The following is a 20,964-nucleotide window of genomic DNA, read 5'->3' as shown; positions in this document are numbered from 1 at the left end:
ACGCATTTACAAAGTTTTAACTAACTAAGCTATTCTACAACTCACTTTGTATGTCCGTCTGTCTGTAAGGTTAAGGGGAAAAGTTTTTTTTTAATGCTATTAAGCTAAATATTTTTGGTGAAAAATTTCTATGCTCTACGTATCCAGTCGATAAATTGCTTTTCCATCGGTCTGTTGGTATGGCTACGAGAAGTATTTTTTTTTTTATAGGATAAATATGATTTTTACAGGACTTACATTTCTATGACCAATGCACACTGCACATCCACTCTATACAGTGCTTTTTTTTAATGGATCACATTATTGATACAAAGAGACGAACACTAAAGACTTGTATGTGCTTCGTTGATCAAAGAAATGATAAGTATTCTATTTTTATTTCCAGAAAAAGAATGGACAATATATACAAATGTATTATTGAGAAATATTAGTTTATCGCACGTGGTTACATTTTGAAACCCATGTCCGCAGATACGAAAATTGAAACTTTGAGTATAATTTGATTTTGGTTTGGCCTTCTCCTTTTTTGTGTAGAGCAAATAATGAATTGAGAATTTCCCTACAACTTAATTTATGCTATCTTCAGTGAAAAAGTGAAGTTAACAGAAAAAATTGTTAACAACTGATTCTTTTTAGTAGTGTAAAATAATGTGTGGAACATTTCACTCTTGTCTCCCATTTAACAACCTGAAATTATATATAATTGTTTATATTATTTATATATGCAATACGAGTGAACAAATACCAAGCCAATTATAAAGTTCCATGTGCATCTGACGTATACAGTTAGACTTTTAGTAAAAGCTAAGAAAGTCCCCCCCCCCCCCTCCACTCATTAAATTTAGTAAATTTGCGCGTGATTATCAAACACTCTCAAGATAATTGACGCATTTATTAAAAGTTCTGTCGCTATTCTTATATGAATAATATTATTCTAATCACTTGAAGAAATAATAAATGAACGTACCTCAAGTTGACACTTCTGGAATGTATCCCATAATGAATCCTGTTTCATCATGCAATTCAATAGTACGTCAATATTAACCAAACATTGAGTTTTCCTTTTTTTTGCTTAAAACTAAAACTATCTTAGTACTCATTTTTACCTTTTCCACCACCAGTCATAAAAATGGAGGCAGGGGACATTGGAATGTAAATCAAAGTAGTAACCAAAGTTTTATAAGTATGTTATCTTATTTGTTGGCTAAAAAACTTAGGGTACTTTGACTGATATATGATTGTTACGTTTCAAACTTTTCAACCTAAAATCTTAATCTACAGAAGGGGTAATTTTGTTTATCATCATTGTGGTTGTATTATCAACTTAAAGTACATTTTCTTAACCCTATAAGATCCCTGTGTCTGTGAAGAATTATGAAATTATTTATTCATGGTAGCTTATTTTAGCAAATAGATGCTATGGTTTCTCATAATTCAACATTTTAGCCTATTTCTTTATTTATTTCACAGCCAAATTTACCAAAAACCAGCAATTTCTATTACAATAATTGACAAATATACTTTAAGAGTGAAGATTTTTTGAAATGCAGAATGCCTTGTCAATGTTGAGGACAGGAAAGACAGCACTTCCAACGGTATATCTATCCTAAATAAGGGGGGGGGGGGAGTTTGTACAGTTATAGGAAATGAAATTCAGTATAAAAGTTTGGGAGGGCCGTGTGGGCTTGTTTTTATAGTTATCAACCTATTTTTTTTGTAGGCTCTCTTATATGACTGGATGTACACATAAAACTTTGAAAATTGAATTTTGGCACTTTCCTTCTTGGGGCTTGTGGAGCACAAAAAACCCCCAAACACTAAAAAAATGAGTTCTGAGCTTATTATTAAAGATATCAACCTAGTTTTTTTTTTAAATAATACTTTTTTAACATAACTGAATCAACGAACCATTACAGATTTCATTTGGAACTTTCCTTCTTGGGGCTTGTGGAGCACAAAAACCCCCCAAACGCTAAAAATATGAGTTCTGAGCTTATTTTTAAAGATATCAACCTGATTTTTTTTAAATGATACTTTTTTAACATAACTGAATCAACGAACCATTACAGATTTCATTTTGGGACTTTCCTTCTAGGGGCTTGTGGAGCAAAAGACCCCCAAAAACTAAAAATATGAGTTCTGAGCTTAGTTTTAAAGATATCAACCTAGTTTTTTTTAAAAATAATACTTTTTCAACTTAACTGAATCAACGAACCATTACAGATTTCATTTTGGAACTTTCCTTCTAGGGGCTTGTGGAGCTAAAGACCCCCAAAAACACTAAAAATATGCGTTCTGAGCTTATTTTTAAAGATATCAACCTGATTTTTTAATAATAAAATTTTTTCACATAACTGAATCAACAAACCATTACAGATTTCATTTTGGGACTTTCCTTCTAGGGGCTTGTGGAGACCCCCAAAAACACTAAAAATATGAGTTCTGAGCTTATTTTTAAAGATATCAACCTGACTTTTTAAAGGAATTTTTTTGAACATAACCAAACTAAGAAACCATTACAGATTTCATTTTGGGACTTTCCTTCTAGGGGCTTGTGGAGCAAAAGACCCCCAAAAACACTAAAAATATGAGTTCTGAGCTTATTTTTAAAGATATCAACCTGATTTTTTTAAGAAAACTTTTTGAACATAACCAAACTAGGGAACCATTACAGATTTCATTTTGGGACTTTCCTTCTAGGGGCTTTTGGAGCAAAAGAACCACTTATTTTTAAAGACATCAACCTGATTTTTTAAAATAATACTTTTTTAACATAACTGAATCAACGAACCATTACAGATTTCATTTTGGGACTTTCCTTCTAGGGGCTTGTGGAGACCCCCAAAAACACTAAAAATATGAGTTCTGAGCTTATTTTTAAAGATATCAACCTGATTTTTTTAAGGAATGTTTTTGAACATAACCAAACTAAGAAACCATTACAGATTTCATTTTCGGACTTTCCTTCTAGGGTCTACTGGAGCAAAAAGCCCCCAAAACACTAGAAATATTGGGACATTCCTTCTAGGGGCTTGTGGAGCAAAAGAACCATAAAACACTAAAAATATTAGTTCTGACCTTATTTTTAAAGATATCAACCTGATTTTTTTTAAAACACTTTTTTAACATAACCGAACTTGGTAACTTTTACAGATTTCATTTAGGGACTATCCTTCTAGAAGCTAGTGGGGCAAAAGACCCCCAAAAATTATTATGTTAAAAAAGTATTATTTTTTAAAAATCAGGTTGATATATTTAAAAATAAGCTCAGAACTCATACTTTTAGTGTTTTTGGGGGTCTTTTTCTCCACAAATCACAAGAATAAAAGTCCCAAAATAAAATCTGTAATGGTTCGCTGATTCGATTATGTTAAAAAAGTATTATTTTTAAAAAATCAGGTTGATATCTTTAAAAATAAGCTCAAAACTCATATTTTTAGTGTTTTTGGGGGTCTTTTGCTCCACTAGACCATTAAAGGAAAGTCCAAAATGAAATCTGTAATGGTTCCTTAATTCAGGTATGTTAAGAAAGTTTTCTTTAAAAAAAATCAGGTTGACATCTTTAAAATAAGCTCAGAACTCATATGTTTAGTGGTTTAATGGTCGTTTGCTCCACAAGCCCCTAGAAGGTAAGTCCCAAAATGAAATCTGTAATGGTTTGTTGATTCGGTTATGTTAAAAAAGTATTATTAAAAAAAATCAGGTTGATATCTTTAAAAATAAGCTGAGAACTCTTATTTTCAGTTTTTGGGGGTCTTTTGCTCCACAAGCCCCTAGATGGAAAGTTCCAAATGAAATCTGTAATGGTTCGTTGATTCGGTTATGTTAAAAAAGTATTATTTTAAAAAATCAGTTTGATATCTTTTAAAATAAGCTTAGAACTCATATTTTTAGTGTTTTGGGGGGATCTTTTGCTCCACAAGCCCCTAGAAGGAAAGTCCCAAAATGAAATCTGTAATGGTTCGTGGATTCGGTTATGTTAAAAAAGTATTATTTTTAAAAAATCAGGTTGATATCTTTAAAAATAAGCTCAGAACTCATATTTTTAGTGTTTGGGGGTTTTTGTGCTCCACAAGCCCTAAGAAGGAAAGTCCCAAAATGAAATCTGTAATGGTTCGTTGATTCAGTTATGTTAAAAGAGTATTATTTTTAAAAAATTAGGTTGATATCTTTAAAAATAAGCTCAGAACTAATATTTTTAGCGTTTGGGGGGTTTTTGTGCTCCACAAGCCCCAAGAAGGAAAGTGCCGAAATTCAATTTTCAAAGTTTTATGTGTACATCCTGTCATATAAGAGAGCCTACAAAAAGAATTAGGTTGATAACTATAAAAACAAGCCCACACGGCCCTCCCAAACTTTTATACTGAATTTCATTTCCTATAACTGTACAAACTTCCCCCCCCCCCCTTATCTATAATACAAAGTAGCTTGGTGTCTGTCCCTCAAGATCTCGGTAACCACTTAACCGATCGGATTCTACTCTCTAGTGAATATACCTACTGGTCCTGTGGTGGTTTTAAGCTATTTTCTTTGGGGGTGAGACACCCCTAACCCCCCCCCCCCAAAAAAAAAAGATATAAAAAATCACCCTAAATTTTTTCAAAAAGACGAAGCACTAACTATTTGGTAATTTTAAAACATTACCTCTTGGGGGCAAAGCCCCTAGAGACTAAGGGCGAAGCCGCTAGTTTAAATATATTTTAGTACTTTTAAATATAAGTCAAAATGTTAAATCTTAGTTGCAGAAACTTCCTAAATTCAAAACTATATTTAATCTTTAAGATATCCTCTTGATCGCACTGACAAACACAAAAATCTAACTTTTTTAGTATTTTACTAGTGGCTACGTCCCTAGAGGTCTCTAGGGGCACTTGAGTAGGAGGGGGGATGTTCAATTTTGGTTTCAAAAAGAAAAGAAAATGTAGGGGGGGGGGGTCATTTTAGGGGCGACTTCTCTTAGAGGGTGGGATACCTTCCCAAAAATAGTAAAATATTACTAGGATATTTCATGCGAAGCTACATTGTAAAGGAGAACCATATCAGTTCAGCGGTTAGCGAGATCTTTCGGTACACATAGACATCCTGTTACTTTTATGTAAGGATATTAAGAAATAGCAAGGAACAAGACAATGGAAGATAAATTGTTTTGAACATGTTCGAAAAACTTTGGGTACCAGTATAATTTATAGTCTTATATCTCCTCCCTTTCTGATTATAATATTAAACCTCATGTAAAGATCCTTGCACAACTAACAATCCATCTTCCTCCAAGCATCTCATACTTCGTTTTATTACAGTTTCTAAAATACAATTAATCTTAGTAAAATTTGATCATAGGTTCCCATAAATCAAGTTATTCTTGGTTTTATAAGTAGCATCGTCGCCGTTGTTACTTTGTACTACTTTATGAACTACAACGCCCCTAGAGGCACATGATTTGGGAAGAGGGGGCTAGTGGATAAGTCGTCCCACTATTTCTTTTTTTTTTTTGAGAGAGAATAATTTTTTCTAGGGGGGTTGGAGGTACCAAAAGAATCTTCACTGTATACGAAAACCACACCGGTCCTGCGGTTAGATAGATTTTAAGGTACGGACAAATAGACATCCTGCTACTTTTATAAATGGATAGTAAACAGGGGGGGGGGGGGGGCTAACTGTAGAGATATTAAGCTTTAGACAGACCGTCATTATTATGCTTCATATTAAAGATTATGAAGTTAATACTAACCTAACTGTGATGGGTTTAATACCACGACATCCCAAACTATAAAAATAGATTATTACTGCAGCACAAATTGCCTCTTTTTATTAACTGTCATTATAGAAAGAGGAAACGTGTCACTATGCCGATTCCCGAATGTGATCACATGTGCGGAAGTGAATACACACCATTTCAGATCATAGACATTAGAATATTTTTTTTAGTATGGTTTCCAAACCGATTTATATCCGCTGGTTTAGAACCAGTTCTCAGCAATACTCAAAATTCATCATAGACAGTTTTCCACGAAAATTAAATTCATGAGATTTAAACCAGGTTTTTGGCCCTAATTAGATAACTTATATCGCATCGTATAGAGAGCTTTCCGAGGATGATAAAATTAAAAAGATTATTGACTCCAGTTTTATTGCCCTTGGTGTGTTAATTGCCCGGGCTTACAAAACAGGAACTATCGGTTTTTATTTTATTTATCAAAAATACTCTGTAATGCGATATGATGTATAATTAGAAACTCTTCTTGCCCAGCGATTATAAATCGGTTTCGAGGCCATACAAGAAAAAAAATCATCAGCATATCTTTCATAATGTTTATCCTTACCCATGACAATAATTAGAAATTTTCTTCAGCTACCATTAATATTACCGTAAGAGTTTCATTAATAACTAGATTAATTCAGGGACAGGGATATTGCACCACAAGAATAGTTATTTATCGTATTATAGACAGCTTTCCGCGGTTTAAAACCTGTTTTAGCAGCCCTGAGGAGCTACAGACTCGGGTTAACATAACTTGTATAAAATTCATGATCTTTATTTAATAGAAAAACTATTTGCTGAAGAATTTGACTTTTATGTAACAAAATTTTTATTCTTATAGAGCCATATCCCAGGATTTAATTAATTAGGTAATTAAAAATTTCTATGCTTATAGCTTGGGTTTTAGGAATTAATCAAATGCTAAGATGCAGACTAATATTTTGGATCGAAGCAATTCTTTACATACAGAGTGTTCGTAGAGGCTAGACTGTTTTGGTCAAATTATGAGTGGTTTAAGAAAAGAAACGCGCCAAGAATAATTAAATTAGGGATAAATCGATGTAAATCCCGAATGATGATACACAAAATTACCCCTTCTGTAGATTACAGTTAGTGGTTGAAACGTTTCAACATTCAACTAAATGAACCTCACAAATAAAATTCAATTAAGGTCCCTAAGGTTATTAAGCCAACGAATTAGAAAACATTTTTAAAGACTTTAGGGACTAGTATATTATACAGGCCATTGTCCCCTCCCTCCCTAATTAAAATACACTGTTAAATATAAAAGAAAAAATTAGCATCAGATAATACTATATATTCATTTTATTACTGTATAGCATCATCCCATACGTTCTATGGAGTAATATGTATTACTAAATAAAGAATGTGCATTTTATAGTATTATCTAATACTCTCTATGGAATAAAATTCAATACGCTAGAAGAAAGTTTTTAATACTCTGGTTCGTAATTTTTGTTTATATGTAGGGTAAGAATTGATACTAAAAACGTAATATCTCTGTATAGTAATAATTATTACGGTATATAGTACTACATGATGTTATATATTCATTTTGTTAATACAGCACACTTACGGGTCCGGGTCTAATACAACCCCAGCGTATCAATTGATACTAAATGAAAAATTTACTTTTTACAGTCTACTGTTACCTAATGAGCAAATAACAATGTGAAATTTGGTTGGATCCTGGCCTTCTTTGAATACTGAAAAAAAGATAAATTTGTTAACTATTAATGTAAAACATGCAATGCAAAGATGGCAACATTTATAAAAGCAAAGCTCTAAAATCAGACATTAGGACAATTGGATATTGACAATTGTAGAGTGTCATAACTTAATAAGCAGAATAAAAGTCTAAACAAAATTGAAATTGTTTAAATACAAGATACTGTTTAAGGATATACTTACACTTTTAAGACTCTTTTAAAAAGAAGATCGCTTATGATGTTGTACCTTGTTGCCCTAGAAATCATTATTCCACAAACCAGATGAATAGAATAATTATCATACCTACAGAAATTGTTGTCAAAAATGTTTAAATGTAACATAATTTTTATGAAGGACTTATTATTTAGACTGGAACAAAAAGCGCGGATAATATTCATTGAGTATAAATATGCCTAATAAAAATACACCACCTGAATTAGAAGCTAAGTCTGAGTAAATCACATCAGCCACACTAGATCTGAATAAATCATTTATTATTTGATTACTAGTGGCTTCGTTCCTAGCCTGTGCACTGTGCAGTGTTGGGGCTTTGTTCAAGAGGGGGATAGGGATTAGGGATTCATCTCTCACATGATACTTAGATTTTTTTTAAATGAGGAAAATAAATTTGGTGGAAGGTAATGTGAGTTGTACTCTTGTTGTAATCTTTAAAGTTAATTTATTCCAGCTAGGGCTATACATTTTTTGAATTTTTAAAAGATTTTTCTAAAAAGCAAAGCATTTATTCAGTAGCTTAGTATTAAATTAGTATTACCTTGTACGTTTTTCGATAGCAGCTGTGTCTGCGGAAATTTCAAGTACTCCCTGGGAAATATTAAATACATTATTAGAATTGGTTAAAGTGTAAATTGAAAAATCGGCTTTGTAGAATGTAGGTGGCATTTTGCGCTTGACATAGTAGCAACATGAAACTTTTCTATAGGTATCATGAGCAATCTTTTTTTGCCAAAAAAATAAGCAATTCTTATTTAAACGTAACAGGATGTTTGACTTCTATGTGTGTTAGAACCTTAAGATCTTGCTAACTGCTGGACCAATATGATTCTCCTCTACAGTTCAGTTTCTCATCTAAAGGTCCAGGGATGGTTTATAACTATATTGAGGAGGTTACCTCCACCCTCAGTATAGAAATACCACCCACATTTTTTTATTCTTTTGTAAACTGAACCTCCCCCCTTGCCCCCTTCATCAATGACAGCTAGTAAATGAGAAAGAAAATTAACAATTCCTAGCGTTTTCTCAGTGAAATTATACACCTGACAAAACCAAACCAAAAATAATATAAACCTGAAAGTCAAAGTAGGGTTGCCAGTTCCAGCAGTCGTCGGTTCTGAAATTTTAAACAAGTCATTAGGCGTATGTACAGATATTTCTCACGCATGCAAATATCTGCAAATCATGGGCATACATTTTAAAATGAATATTTAGCTTTGGTATCCTTATAATAAATTAACAGGATCTCTGTGTGTGTGTACCTGGGGATCTTGCTAACCGCTGAACTGATATAGTTCTCCTTTACAATATCGATTCTCATATATCCTGGAAACTATTTTTGGAGGGTATTACCAACCTCCTTTCAAGAAAAAATTGCCCCTCAGAAAAGAAAAACAAACAAATATTTTAAATTGCCGCTAGGTGTCGCCAACCATGAAGCTTACAATAATTTTGCATATTGTTGTTCTAGATTTATCAGAGCAGCTACTATCTGCAATATAAGTTTTTTTTCTTTGAAGCCAAAAGTCTGGAGAATGACTGATTAGGCTGGGGTTGAAGCCAATAGCATAGAATAAATGTACATGATACTAGTTTCAGTTTACCTACTTGTTTAACCATTTTTTAACTTCTTTTCTGTTTCCCTCTAATAGGTCTGCCATGTATATTCTAAACAAAATACAAAATCTCTTGTTTATGTATTAATTTTCAACAGGCAATTTGTATTTTAGAAAGCTTAGGGCCATGTGTAACGTTATTAAAATAGATTAGGGCATATAGCAGATAACCCCTTTGATTTTCTGAAAATTTCTCACTTTTTTTGTAACCAGCCCGTTCTCTCTAAGATTATATAAATGTTTTAATAATGCATGTAACAAATGTCAAAAAATACAAATATCATTGTATTTTGTTTCTTTCATTGCAGCTTTGTGTGTTATGACCGATTTCAGTCTTGTTGTGTTTTGTTTTTATATGCATAGGTTTCTAAAGGGAATGCTCAATAATGGATATAATGAAATTGTTTATCTACAATTATTTTACCTTTCTAATTTAACATTATTTTTGCCAATATATTATTTCTCTAGAAACATGAATCTATCTTTTAAAGAATATTAATATTAGAGATAAATTGTCTTATGTTGATATAATACAGCAATAAAGTTTTATCAAAACTTTTTCTCATTCGCAGGTCTAAAAATTTTGGGGGACTTTAGTGAATTTTGATAGGTTGGTCTATTAAGTTGTGTGTTTAAACGTTTCAACCATTAATTTCACGCTAAAGAAGAAGTAATTTTGTGTATACTGATTGGGGATGTACATAAATTTATCAGCGATTGTCTTTTCCCTTAGATTCCTGGTATTCTTACTTTTTAGAGATTCTGCTTGCTGACATGATATTACATATAGAGGGTCCACAACCCATATCTAGAATTGTCAAATCTTCACCATATCTTTCAATCAAGTCGCTACAGTAACAGGACATCACCCTAAGATAATAATAAGTTAGATTAGAAACAATCAAATAATTCTAAATAAGTATTACCTACACTAAGTAAGATAAGTATAGGAGAGAAGCCGCAAGAAATATTTATTATCAATTAAAATAGTAAGTATTTATAAGTAACACTTTTTAAGTAATAAGAGGCTTTCGTCCTAGTATTAGGGGCTCTTTATTCAACATGGTAAAAATGAGCAGTAAAATAGCTTAAAACTATCCTAAGACTTTATTCTAATTATAAAATATCTTAAAACCATTCCGGGAACTAAAAGGATAACTCAGTTAAATCGGTGGTTATTAAAATCTTAAGCTTTAGACAAAAAAAACCTTACCACTTTATATAATAGTATAGGAGGAATAAGATAAGGCAAATAGTTAATTTTTAAAATAAATTAACCTTTCTTGAAAATAAGATAACTTGACATGAAACTGGTTTCCTCCTTTTTTTAGAGTCCCGAATAGGGCAAGCATCCTGTTACTTTATGCCATTTTAATTTATTAACCTGTCCAAGAACTCTGCCCACTCAGTTCTGACCCCTTGTGCCCAGGCATTTAGATACGCCACAGGGTAGAAATCACTGTAAAGCAAAGTTAATTATATTCACAAGTAGCGATGGATCTTACATCAGATTACCATGTACTCTAATAAAGTTAAACTTGTAATGGGCTTAAACCATCTTGAGCCTGAAATCTAAAATGGATATAGCCTAAAACCATCAGTACACCTATGTGAAGCTTATCTAAAATGAAGAACTCAATCAGTTTATAGCTTTTCGAAATCTGAAGCTACTTTAATAAAGTAAAACATGTAGTGGGCTAAAACCATCTTAAGCCTGAAATCTAAAATTAAATTAGTCTGAAACAACCTATGTGAAACTTGTCTAAAATGAAGAACTCAATCTATTCATATAGGTTTTCGAACTCTTAAGCTACAGACCTATAAAAAACATTTCTAAATTATATAATAGGTTTACAATTCTGGCTGAACTAAATCTGTAACCTTAAAGTTTCATGCATTGATTTCAAGTGCTCTGGATCATAATCTTTTCTTTCACTCATTTTATTCTAACAAGGATGAAAACATCTATAAAAGCGAAACTTAAAAACACTAGGAGAAACTAACATTAACCTTTGTAGAGCATCAGAAGTGAATTAGCGAAATATAAATGTATTAGTCTAAACGAAATTATAAGTAAATTTGTTGCGAAACTTGTTAAATACAGGATACAGTAAAAGGATCTACTTTCATTTTTATGATTGGATTACAGATATGACAATTTTAAATGTACGTACGGACTTTCGGGTAACGATTATAGAGTTACAACGCTTCCTAATATCGTACCTTACTGTTATAGGAATCAGCATGCATAGTTTTAAATCGATAAGACAATTCAAACATGTCTAAATTAACGAAAAAGCTAACCGTAACAGAATAAATTTGATAATTAGTTAATGTTAAAATAAATTTATCTTAATACAAAATTTAAAATTAAAAAAAAAACAAGGATAATAACATCCATAAAAGCGAAGATTCGAAATGGAAGGACAAGTGAATAATTTACTTGTAGATTGTTAGAACTAAATAAGCAGAATATTTATGCATAAGTCTATACAAAATTGTAAGTAAATTTGTTGCAAACTGCTTAAATACATGATACGGCTTAAGGACATTTTTACTGACATTTCTAGGACTTACTACATTGTACTTTGTTGTAATAGGAATCAGAGTTCCAAAAATTAGATGAATAGGATAATATTAACATATAAAAATTTGTTGTCAAAAAAATAAAAAATAAACTTGTTTTAACTGGACGTATGGACTTTCTGGTAACTATTTTAGAGTTGCCTTGCTTTCTAAGTCGTACCTAACTGTAATAGGAATCGACATGAAAAGTTTAAAATCGAATTGTTTTAGGCAAAGAAAGCTTTGATCTAATTTCACATTGAACTCTTATATACAGTTAAAATTATATTACTGCAAAAGAAAGTAAAACTTTGCGAACTAAAACAAATACTAATCCTGAAAAGCATTTGAAAACTAAAATGTTTACACGATTCAACAAATGTAATTTTAGACAAATGCAGAATTTTGTTGTAAAAGAGGTAATTTAAATTGTAAAAAATGGTACTTTAATTAAACGTCTATTCTTAGTAAATGAGACTTTATTCTTACTAGGGCAGAAAAATAATAAAAAAAACATCCCAAGGATTATATATGAAATTTAAAATACCATAAAAACACCCTGAGACCGATGTCACGTAAAGCTTCCCTATAAAGAGTACTAATAAGTTTTGTAGTTATTAAAATCTTAAGGTCCAGACAAAAAAAACCTTTGTACTTTGAGTTGTAATGTATTGATTTCTAAAGCTAGATATTATGCATATTAATTAATTTAAAAAAAAAAAATTATGCTAGGGTTATTCTATATCCATCACTTATTCTGACGAACGTTCGGACGACACATTATTTAAAACAGACTAGCTGATAAATTTTGTTTGCTATTCTTAATAATATAACGAGCGAGATTGTATGACCTCTATAATATATATGTAGGACACAAGGTTAAAGGCATGTAGTACAAGCGCTTTGCGTATATTTGGCTTTCCCTTTACACACATTTATTCTAATCTTGCAAATCTAAAGTAGTTGGATGAACGTCTGTTTGTCTGTTTAATCTGTGTTCTAGATCGTCTGGAATATTTTGAAGTTCTGGGAAGCTTTGTATTGGCACTTAAAATTTTAAGAAAATTTCTAAGAATAAAGGATTAATTATACAACAGCAAAGCTAAAGTATGATAAAATAAAATCTTACAAAACTGGAACTAATCTTATATTTTTTTTTCATTTTACTATCCGTGGAAAGCAGTCTATAATACGATGCGATTAATAACTATTACTGCTTTGCGCCTTATTTCCCTTGTCGGCTATGTATTTCCCTATTCATTTGACTCATTTTTGTGTGTTTATTAGTCATCTTGTAAAGAAAATAGCGTCTATGTCATTGTCCATAGCATCTAGGAGCTCTGCATTCGAAGGGAAAGAAAAAGGGCTGGAGAAAAATAGCTTAAAACCACCCGAAGACTGAAAATAAAAAAGCCTAAAACCATCACTAGGCGAAGTCTACCTAAAATAGAGAGCCCAAACGTTCAGTAGTTATTGAGAAATCAAGTTTTATACTATTATAAAAAAATCTTTACTACACAATACATTAGATCTTAAATAACAGATATTGATAATAAACATTTTTTCTTTCAAAATGATTAAGGGATTACATTTAAAGAACAATTCAGAATTCCCCCAAATGTTGACTTTGGGTTAAATAAAAGTTTCCTTGTGGCAAAAAGAGACAAACTTTATTAAATTTATGTGTAAAAATTTACTTATAAGTTAAGTTTAAATGCCAATTTTTTTAAAGCAAGAACATACGTTCTGTGTAGGTCAGATATAGAATGTTATTAAGGGTTAATATTGCATTTTACTTATAATGAATTATTTTCTTCAGAATATTTTTCCCTGTTTGCCTTGAGGTAAAGACATTATGGTTTCACACTAGCACAAAAACACAAGAAACATCGACACTCATTATTAAAAGGTTTTTCTTTTTGGTACTATCACAATTGATAAATTATCACATGGATGTTGCAACAGATTTTCATGTACTCTAATAAGGTGATGCTTTCTGCTGGCTAATATAACGTTGCCCCCTTATCCACCACCTTTACACAATCAACTTCCCTCCTAGTGGATTAATAAACTGACCAATATATGGGGTTTATATCAGCAAGCTATAATTCCCCTGTCAATATATCCACGTCGTATATCTTACATTGATTCAACTAACTAAGTTTATTGGGAGGGAATGAACAATGGAAACAAATTATTTTTCTCTAATTCTTTACTAAAAAAGAAATTTGTGTTTTAGGGGAAATTGTTTAATCTCCAATATACCTATCATTCAAAATATTTGTCTTTAGAACATATTGCAAAAACTGCTATGTCAAATGCATGACATTGTAATTCATAAAATTATGGGATCAATGATATGAGCAAAATCAGAGATCTTCAATCAATTAGTTGATTGTCTTGTAGGTGTTATTTACCTAATACACCTGTCAAATAACTGAAAAGGGTTCAATTACATCATCCTAGCTAAATTGATCTATGTTAGTTTCTAGTGTCATAATTAAAGTAAAAGAATAGAGGAAGCACGAGCTTTATGTAACTCTCCCCGGCCTAAGGGCAGGGACCCTGTTCCGATTTTGTAATGTGTCTTTGAAATCAGCCAATAGCGTGAAATATAAACAAATTCAAGTACCTGAAAAAGAAAAATAATCAATTTGCTTGCAGACAAGAAGAGTCCCCATCACTTGGGGCTAGTAGTTGTCTGGATTATACACTAATTGTGTCATGGACAATTATATTACCCCCCAGGAATTTTGTATTAACGAGGTACCAAAATCTGTTAAAATGAAAAATGTATTACTTTTATGACCCTAAACCCAAAATTAGCTGTTTCAAGGATTTTCACGACGGCTGCACAAAGTTAGTCACATTTTGAGTAGACCAACTACTCAATAAACATTATAAGTCTGTTTGAACGCCAGTTTGACTGAGCAAACACTAACTGAGCTACACGTTTCATCAGATATATACTAGCGACTGCACCCCTATCATATAGAGGATAGAGGCAGCAAAATAGACTTAATCCATCCCTAGACTTAAATATAAAAATTAAATCGAAATTTACCTGTTTGAAGCTTATCTAAAATAGATAATCGTTTTTGTAATTATCGAAATCTTGACGAACAAACAAAAAAATTTGGATACTTTAAATAATAGGTTGGTGCTTATATTAGAAGTTTTTAAAACCTATATATGTAAACCAATAAAAGTTTAAATATTACACTGAGCGAGGACGTCAAAAGATTTTGTTCTATTTTTACTATAATTCAGCGTTCTGCAAATATCCAAATGCAATATAATTTTCTCTTATTGTTGTTGGGATCTAATGGACAAAGTTGTTCTTGTTACCCGTAATATTAATTATTTTGTTGTTTTAGATATTTTCAAAAACAGAGATTAAAATTCATGATCTATAAAGCAGCAAAATGTTTTTGAATCACTTTTACATTATTATCTAAAAAACCTAGATAGATAATTTAGTCTTACAAGGTTATGATTTTAAGCATAGGTCAGCAGCCCAGCTTTCAGTCACGTAGCTGCGGCTGCCGCTGAAAACAAGTTTGTTGCTGTGGCTTAATTCAAGGTTGCGGCTTAGGCTAAGACTGCCTACCCTTGCTTGTAAAATATACTTGTCTTAGCAAGGGTGTTGGACGGAATAGTAAATTTGAGAGCCGTACGGAAAAGAAAATTATAATGTAGCCACGATTTAGTAGATATACCTTTATTCCATAAAATAATTTATAAATACATACATCTGTAAAATATATAAAATACAAAAATTATGATGATAATCACTTTATAAATAAAAACTCTACATTTATTGATTATTTTGTTGCTGTTCTTGATTGATGAGCTGTTCTTCCTGTTCAATTTCCTCGAATGCTTCACCAAAGAAATGATCAAAAATATCAGAAAAGTCTTCAACATCAAGCATCGACATATTCTCATCTAAAGAAATAACAAGGATGACAACATCCATGAATGACAAAATCATGGATTCACACGAAGTGAATTATGAATAATTATTCAGTGAGAAGAAGAGAAAGAAAAAGAAAGAACATAAGAATTAAAGATATTAGAAATAATAAACATCACGAAACCTTAAAAAAATTAAACATATATCATTTGTTGTATGACTAACATACAAAGTAATTTGTATGCAGTAAGTTGTATACTGGATGCATTTCGGGACAAGGTATCATCAATAAAATATCAGCAAACTATTATAAATAGCAGTATAGAAAATCAAAAATAAGTGAAAAATCTAAAGTTAACCAACTTTCCAAATGATTTTACAAGTTCTTTAAAAGACCACTACTTGCCATGATCTCAAACCAATCCAACACAAGTTTATATATGGACATATTGAGAGATACTGAGGGATAGATAGTTACACATAGATATATTGTACCTGGACTTTGATCAACAATGCCACATCTCATCATCACCTCAAACCAAGCCAACATAAAATTATAAAATTCAGTGTCTGCCATTCCAGTCAATTCTTTCCTAAAATATTTCATATTTATAATAAAATTTTACAACAAAGTTTTACATATTAAACAAGAGTACAAAAGCTTCTTTAAAAATAGTTATTTATCGCATCGTTTTAAAGACAGCTTTACGCAAAAATCAGATTTAAACCAGTTTCATTAGCCCCGAGGGGCCGAAGTATTGGGTTAACAAAACTGGTATCAATATTATGATTTTTATTTTAATATTCGTAGATAACATGATTTTTCAGTAGGGCTTAGAACCGGTTCTAATCCAGCAGACATTAATCGGATACGAAGCCATACAACTGGTAAAGCTATTTATTTTTCAAAACATGTTAGAACAATATAGAGAAAAAATATAAAATGACCGACGATGGGACACTCAAAAGAGTTTTGACAGGGTCAGTAATTTCAGAAAGCTTTGGGGTGATATTTGAGTTTGTAATTTCCAAACTGCAATTAAATTCGAACAACATATTTTTTTGCACGCAAATTGCATTCTGTAAAGCTTCATTTCCCATATTAATTTTTTAGAGAACCTATGTAGAAAAAATTCAAACAGAATATTACGGTTTTTTTCTGGCTTTAGCTCTAAATTGCGGATAGAGATTTTTCATGTCAATGTCAAAATGTGCACTTTTGTTTTATTTTCCCTTTTTGTTATTTTTAGTTATGGACACAAGCATTCTTGTTTCGTGAAAATTTGAAATCAAAGTGTCTAATTTAGCTATCAGGCTTCTCAGCGATGATTTGATGACAGCTTTTTTTTCTTCAACCGCATAAAATATTTTTATATAAGCAAAGCTTTTCTATAATAAGGTTTAGACCGACGTCCGTCTTAATGTTTATCTAGGATTATTAATTCAGGCATGTTAGATTATCTTCCAAACGTAAAATATAATTTTTGCAACTAGAAGATACAATTTAGAAAATTTAACAATCTTATAACATTAACAGAAGGTCTAATGTAATAATGTTGATTTTCTTTCTTTCAATTTTGACACCAATAATTTATCAATCATTTGGGCACGATGTTATATGTGAGGCATCTCTATGACCAAGTATCATAAAATGTATGTGTTCATTATAACTTATTATTCAGTGGCAAAATTAAACTCAGATTGTCTTTTTTAAGGGTGGGGAGGGGGCGGTCACACCCATTTTTTTTTATCTTTTGGGGGTTGGGGGTGTCCCACTCCCAAGAAAATAACTTAAAACCACTGCAGGACCAGTAGGTATATTCCTGGAAGAGTAGAGACCAATCGGTAAATTCAGACGGACGGACAGACAGAAATAATTCTACTTTGTATTATAGAAGATTACCTGTATTCTGGAAGTTCTGGACCTTTCCTGGAGCTGAACAAAATGGTCGACCTAGGACCAGCTCGCAGCACTAAACAAATACTTCGTTTTATGGCATCAAGGAATGCAAATGTCAGTCCTCTATAAAACATGGACAATACAGAATAAATCAATCCGACCCCCCCCCCCGGGCCTGACCCTAGTTATTAAATATCTTAAAATTCATGTTAACGACAATTTATTGACTTTTTCTTGAACAATATAATAATATAAATTATTAAATTTGTTTAAATTGATGTTAGTTTGTTATTGCTGCGTAACTCAGAGAAAAATTTTCAATATTGAACAACAATTACCTATTCTGACATCTGTTTGTTCAACCGAAGGCCGAGAAATATTTCCAGTACTTAATCCTGAAATATATTTCAATGTGAAAATCACGAAACCTTTAAATCTGTAATTGTTTAATTATTTTGTTGTACTTAAATCTTTGTGACAAAATTATTTGAATATGATTTTTGTCAATTATCCTATTACTTAGTGATTAAGATCTTTTTGTATGTGGCTTAAGATTTCAATATTTACTGAACCGATTAAGTTTTCTTCTATAGAGAAGTTCATTTCGGTCCTAGGATTGTTTTAGGCTGTTTTATTTTTAGATATATGTCTTAGGGTGGATTTAGGCTATTTTTCTGTCCTTCTTCCAAAATAGAGCCCCTAGATGGTAGGAGCGCAGTCGCAAGTAGTAAATGTTGAATAATTCCATGATATTAATTTTATCATTACCTGGAGCGTTTTCAGAATTGGCTGTTTCCACACTAGATGATTCATTATCTTGATTGTTCATACTTGACTCATCATCATTTGCATGATCAATTACTTGAGTAGCTGTTTCATTGTTGCCAGGTGCCTCTGTAAGAATATTTCACTTACACGTTAGGATAAGAGTCTAGGAATTTATGTAGAATATACATGGATATTATAACATTATAACATGGGAGAAATTGTCGTCAATTTAGGCTGCTACCTTGAAATCACTTATTGGTCAGTTCGTTTGTCCAGTAGGAGGGAAGGGGATGGAGTAAAAGAAGTGTATGTGGGGAACAGTATTTTAGCCAGGTACAAGTTTCACTAGAGTACATGATAATCTGGTGTAAACTATGAAAAGACAAAAGTTAAGCAATTAAAGGGTTGATTGTTCTACATTCATATTGGTAAAGAACAATTATTCGCATTTGATGCTTCTATTTCAACATTGTAAGTAAACTTAACCTTGATTATTTGTGGGTGCTGTGTGTTGGTCTTCAACCTCCATTTCCTCGTCAGGCAAGAGGACTACAGGTTCGAAGTCAGGAAGACCAAGGATTTCTTGCACAACTTCAACTTCATATTCTGAAAATATTTTTTTGTAGAGAGGATGGGGAATGGATATTGGACTGTAAATTATACTGGTACCCAAAGTTTTATAACCACTTTACCTTATTTCGTTGGATAAATAACTTTACCTGTTTCCAAACATTTAGTGTCCAAACTTTCCTACCAATGCATTGATGATAATTTTGCTTATCTTTATTGGGTATGAATATAAATTTTTCGCCCATTGTCTTATCCCTTCAAATTAAAAAGAACATAAGTAAGCATTGCCGAGTTGTTTTGTGCGTTAGTCATTATCAATTTTTTTACGTAAAAACGCGTAGAGAACATTAGTTAGTGTAACAGCTGTATAACCCATTCCATGAATAAACTACAAACCTACGGACAAATTATACTTTAGGTTAGCTTCGCTACTATAGAAGGCTAGTTACCTTTGATTTACTTCAACTGCATTGCAGAATGATAGACAGACAGAGAGACGAACCAACTCATAAAGCTTGTAAATAAACTTCACTACAAAATTCCAAATTTGTTTACAAAGAGATTTAATAAAAGAGTAATTTAAACAAATTATACCCTTTTATCTTAAATTTAAAGCTTAAAAAGCCTTTCTTCTAAATTTGAATCGATTAATATTACCTAAATTATTTACAAGAAATTTTGCATCTACAAACAGTTTTCTCATAACCGGCATTTTGAAAAGTAAACAAAACTTTAAATTTAATTTCAAAGATTTTCTTTTTAGAATTTAGAAGATTTTTTCTGATTTAAGAAATAAATTTAATATCATGAAAAATGAAGGAAATATAACATCGTATTTGAAGAATTGTTGTTTTCTAAATTATCTTTAACGCCCCTAGAGGTATCTAAGAGGTAAAAAATAAATGTAAAGAAGAACTATTTCGATCCAGTGGTTAGCAAGATTATTTCTGTGCAGCCACAGACATCCTGCTACTTAGTAATAACTACAAAGTTATTTCACTTCTTATATCTCTTTTTCGTTCTAGGAATCTACATTAAGGATTTAAAGATGACTTCTAATTTAATAATTTAATAATCAAAGCAATACTAATTGTTTTTCTCTTTTAAAACACATAAAAAGGTTCATGTCTTGATTCTTCTTTTAAAAATAGTGTGGTATCCGCCGAGGATAAATGGCAGACACCGGAGTTCAATTAGATTACGGCAGTGTGACAGACGTGGACACCTTACTATAGAGAAGCTACGCTTCTCTAGCTTTCACTAGATAATGATCAACATCTATTTTCAGTTGTCACTTTATTGAAGGGTTAAGAGATACTGAAGCTATATACAACAAACAATAATTACATGGATAGGAATAAATAATCATAACATAAAAGCATAAATAATACATATACAATGGTCAGTTTGGACAATAATGATTCCCCCATCCCTGGAAAGGGTGGGGGAGAATTAAGAATACAGTTAACCATAATAAACATGACAGATTCAATCATTAATTCTAAGCGTAGGGAGGGGGTCACTAGACCCCTTCCCCAGGACTCGGGGGAGGGCCATTGACCCTCCACCGAACCCCAGATCAGGGGTGCCATAGACATGGCTCACGGTTGCCGAATACCACAACTCTCCCCTCGGAAGGCTGGGAGGTGGTTTCCCTACCAGACTTCCGACAGTGGTTGAGGCCTTCGGCCCGCTCCTTAGGGCTAAAATATATACAAAGGATCATGATTCAATGGAATCCTAGTGGTGAGTATCTTCTTAGGGTTGATGGGCTCCCAATGTGGGATAGAAAGCAGAGGCTGACTTGGGTTGGATACGTTGGTCAGCGCCGGCAGGTATCAGGTTTGCTGGTGGCACAGTTGTTGCTGGAACGGTCAGCAGTGGGGCCTGCTGGTTGTTGTTGGCA

General features: G+C 32.1%; 2 protein-coding genes across 3 annotated transcripts; both read right to left on the bottom strand.

The window, feature by feature from the left end:
* Positions 1–361: 361 nt before the first annotated feature.
* LOC145314250 (phenylethanolamine N-methyltransferase-like) lies at positions 362–11,352 on the bottom strand. Of its 2 annotated transcripts, XM_080154096.1 has the most exons (13): positions 11,221–11,309; positions 10,724–10,798; positions 10,090–10,209; positions 9,332–9,391; positions 8,798–8,840; positions 8,265–8,314; positions 7,921–7,967; positions 7,432–7,485; positions 5,729–5,764; positions 5,227–5,300; positions 1,556–1,606; positions 968–1,006; positions 362–687 (listed from the first exon to the last, which is right to left on the bottom strand). In XM_080154096.1, the coding sequence occupies exons 1-13, from the start codon at positions 11,277–11,279 to the stop codon at positions 616–618; spliced, it is 780 nt and encodes a 259-aa protein (XP_080010222.1). In that variant the 5' UTR covers positions 11,280–11,309; the 3' UTR covers positions 362–615. The 2 variants fall into 2 exon arrangements, with proteins under 2 accessions (XP_080010222.1, XP_080010230.1); XM_080154104.1 differs by lacking the exon at positions 5,729–5,764 and having other exon boundaries at positions 11,221–11,352.
* A 4,257-nt stretch (positions 11,353–15,609) lies between these two features.
* On the bottom strand, positions 15,610–19,838 carry LOC145332525 (uncharacterized). Its single transcript, XM_080177527.1, has 7 exons — positions 19,716–19,838; positions 18,975–19,094; positions 18,489–18,614; positions 18,059–18,115; positions 17,724–17,793; positions 16,316–16,413; positions 15,610–15,852 (listed from the first exon to the last, which is right to left on the bottom strand). Exons 1-7 carry the CDS (start codon positions 19,768–19,770, stop codon positions 15,722–15,724), a joined length of 657 nt encoding a protein of 218 aa, XP_080033653.1. The 5' UTR covers positions 19,771–19,838; the 3' UTR covers positions 15,610–15,721.
* Between the last annotated feature and the right edge of the window lie 1,126 nt (positions 19,839–20,964).

The sequence above is a fragment of the Acartia tonsa genome, chromosome 1 (genome assembly GCF_053477335.1).
Source record: "Acartia tonsa isolate MP-2025a chromosome 1, ASM5347733v1, whole genome shotgun sequence".
Classification (NCBI taxonomy): domain Eukaryota; kingdom Metazoa; phylum Arthropoda; class Copepoda; order Calanoida; family Acartiidae; genus Acartia; species Acartia tonsa.
The sequence above is the reverse complement of the archived record's forward strand: the minus strand, read 5'-3'. Positions and strand labels throughout refer to the sequence as shown.

Bases quoted from the DNA above. Each gene is read 5' to 3' on its own strand.
- LOC145314250 (XM_080154096.1), bottom strand. From the start codon at position 11,279: ATGAGTGAAAGAAAAGATTATGATCCAGAGCACTTGAAATCAATGCAT. The intron at 10,210-10,723 runs GTTAATAAATTA...TTATTATCTTAG, and splicing joins TGGGCAGAGTTCTTGGACAG to GGTGATGTCCTGTTACTGTA. The intron at 7,486-7,920 runs GTGGTGTATTTT...TCTTTTTTTCAG, and splicing joins AGACTTAGCTTCTAATTCAG to TATTCAAAGAAGGCCAGGAT.
- LOC145332525 (XM_080177527.1), bottom strand. From the start codon at position 19,770: ATGCCGGTTATGAGAAAACTGTTTGTAGATGCAAAATTTCTTGTAAAT. The intron at 18,615-18,974 runs GTTAAGTTTACT...ATATTCTTACAG, and splicing joins AGCACCCACAAATAATCAAG to AGGCACCTGGCAACAATGAA. The intron at 15,853-16,315 runs GTACAATATATC...TTATTTCTTTAG, and splicing joins CATTGTTGATCAAAGTCCAG to ATGAGAATATGTCGATGCTT.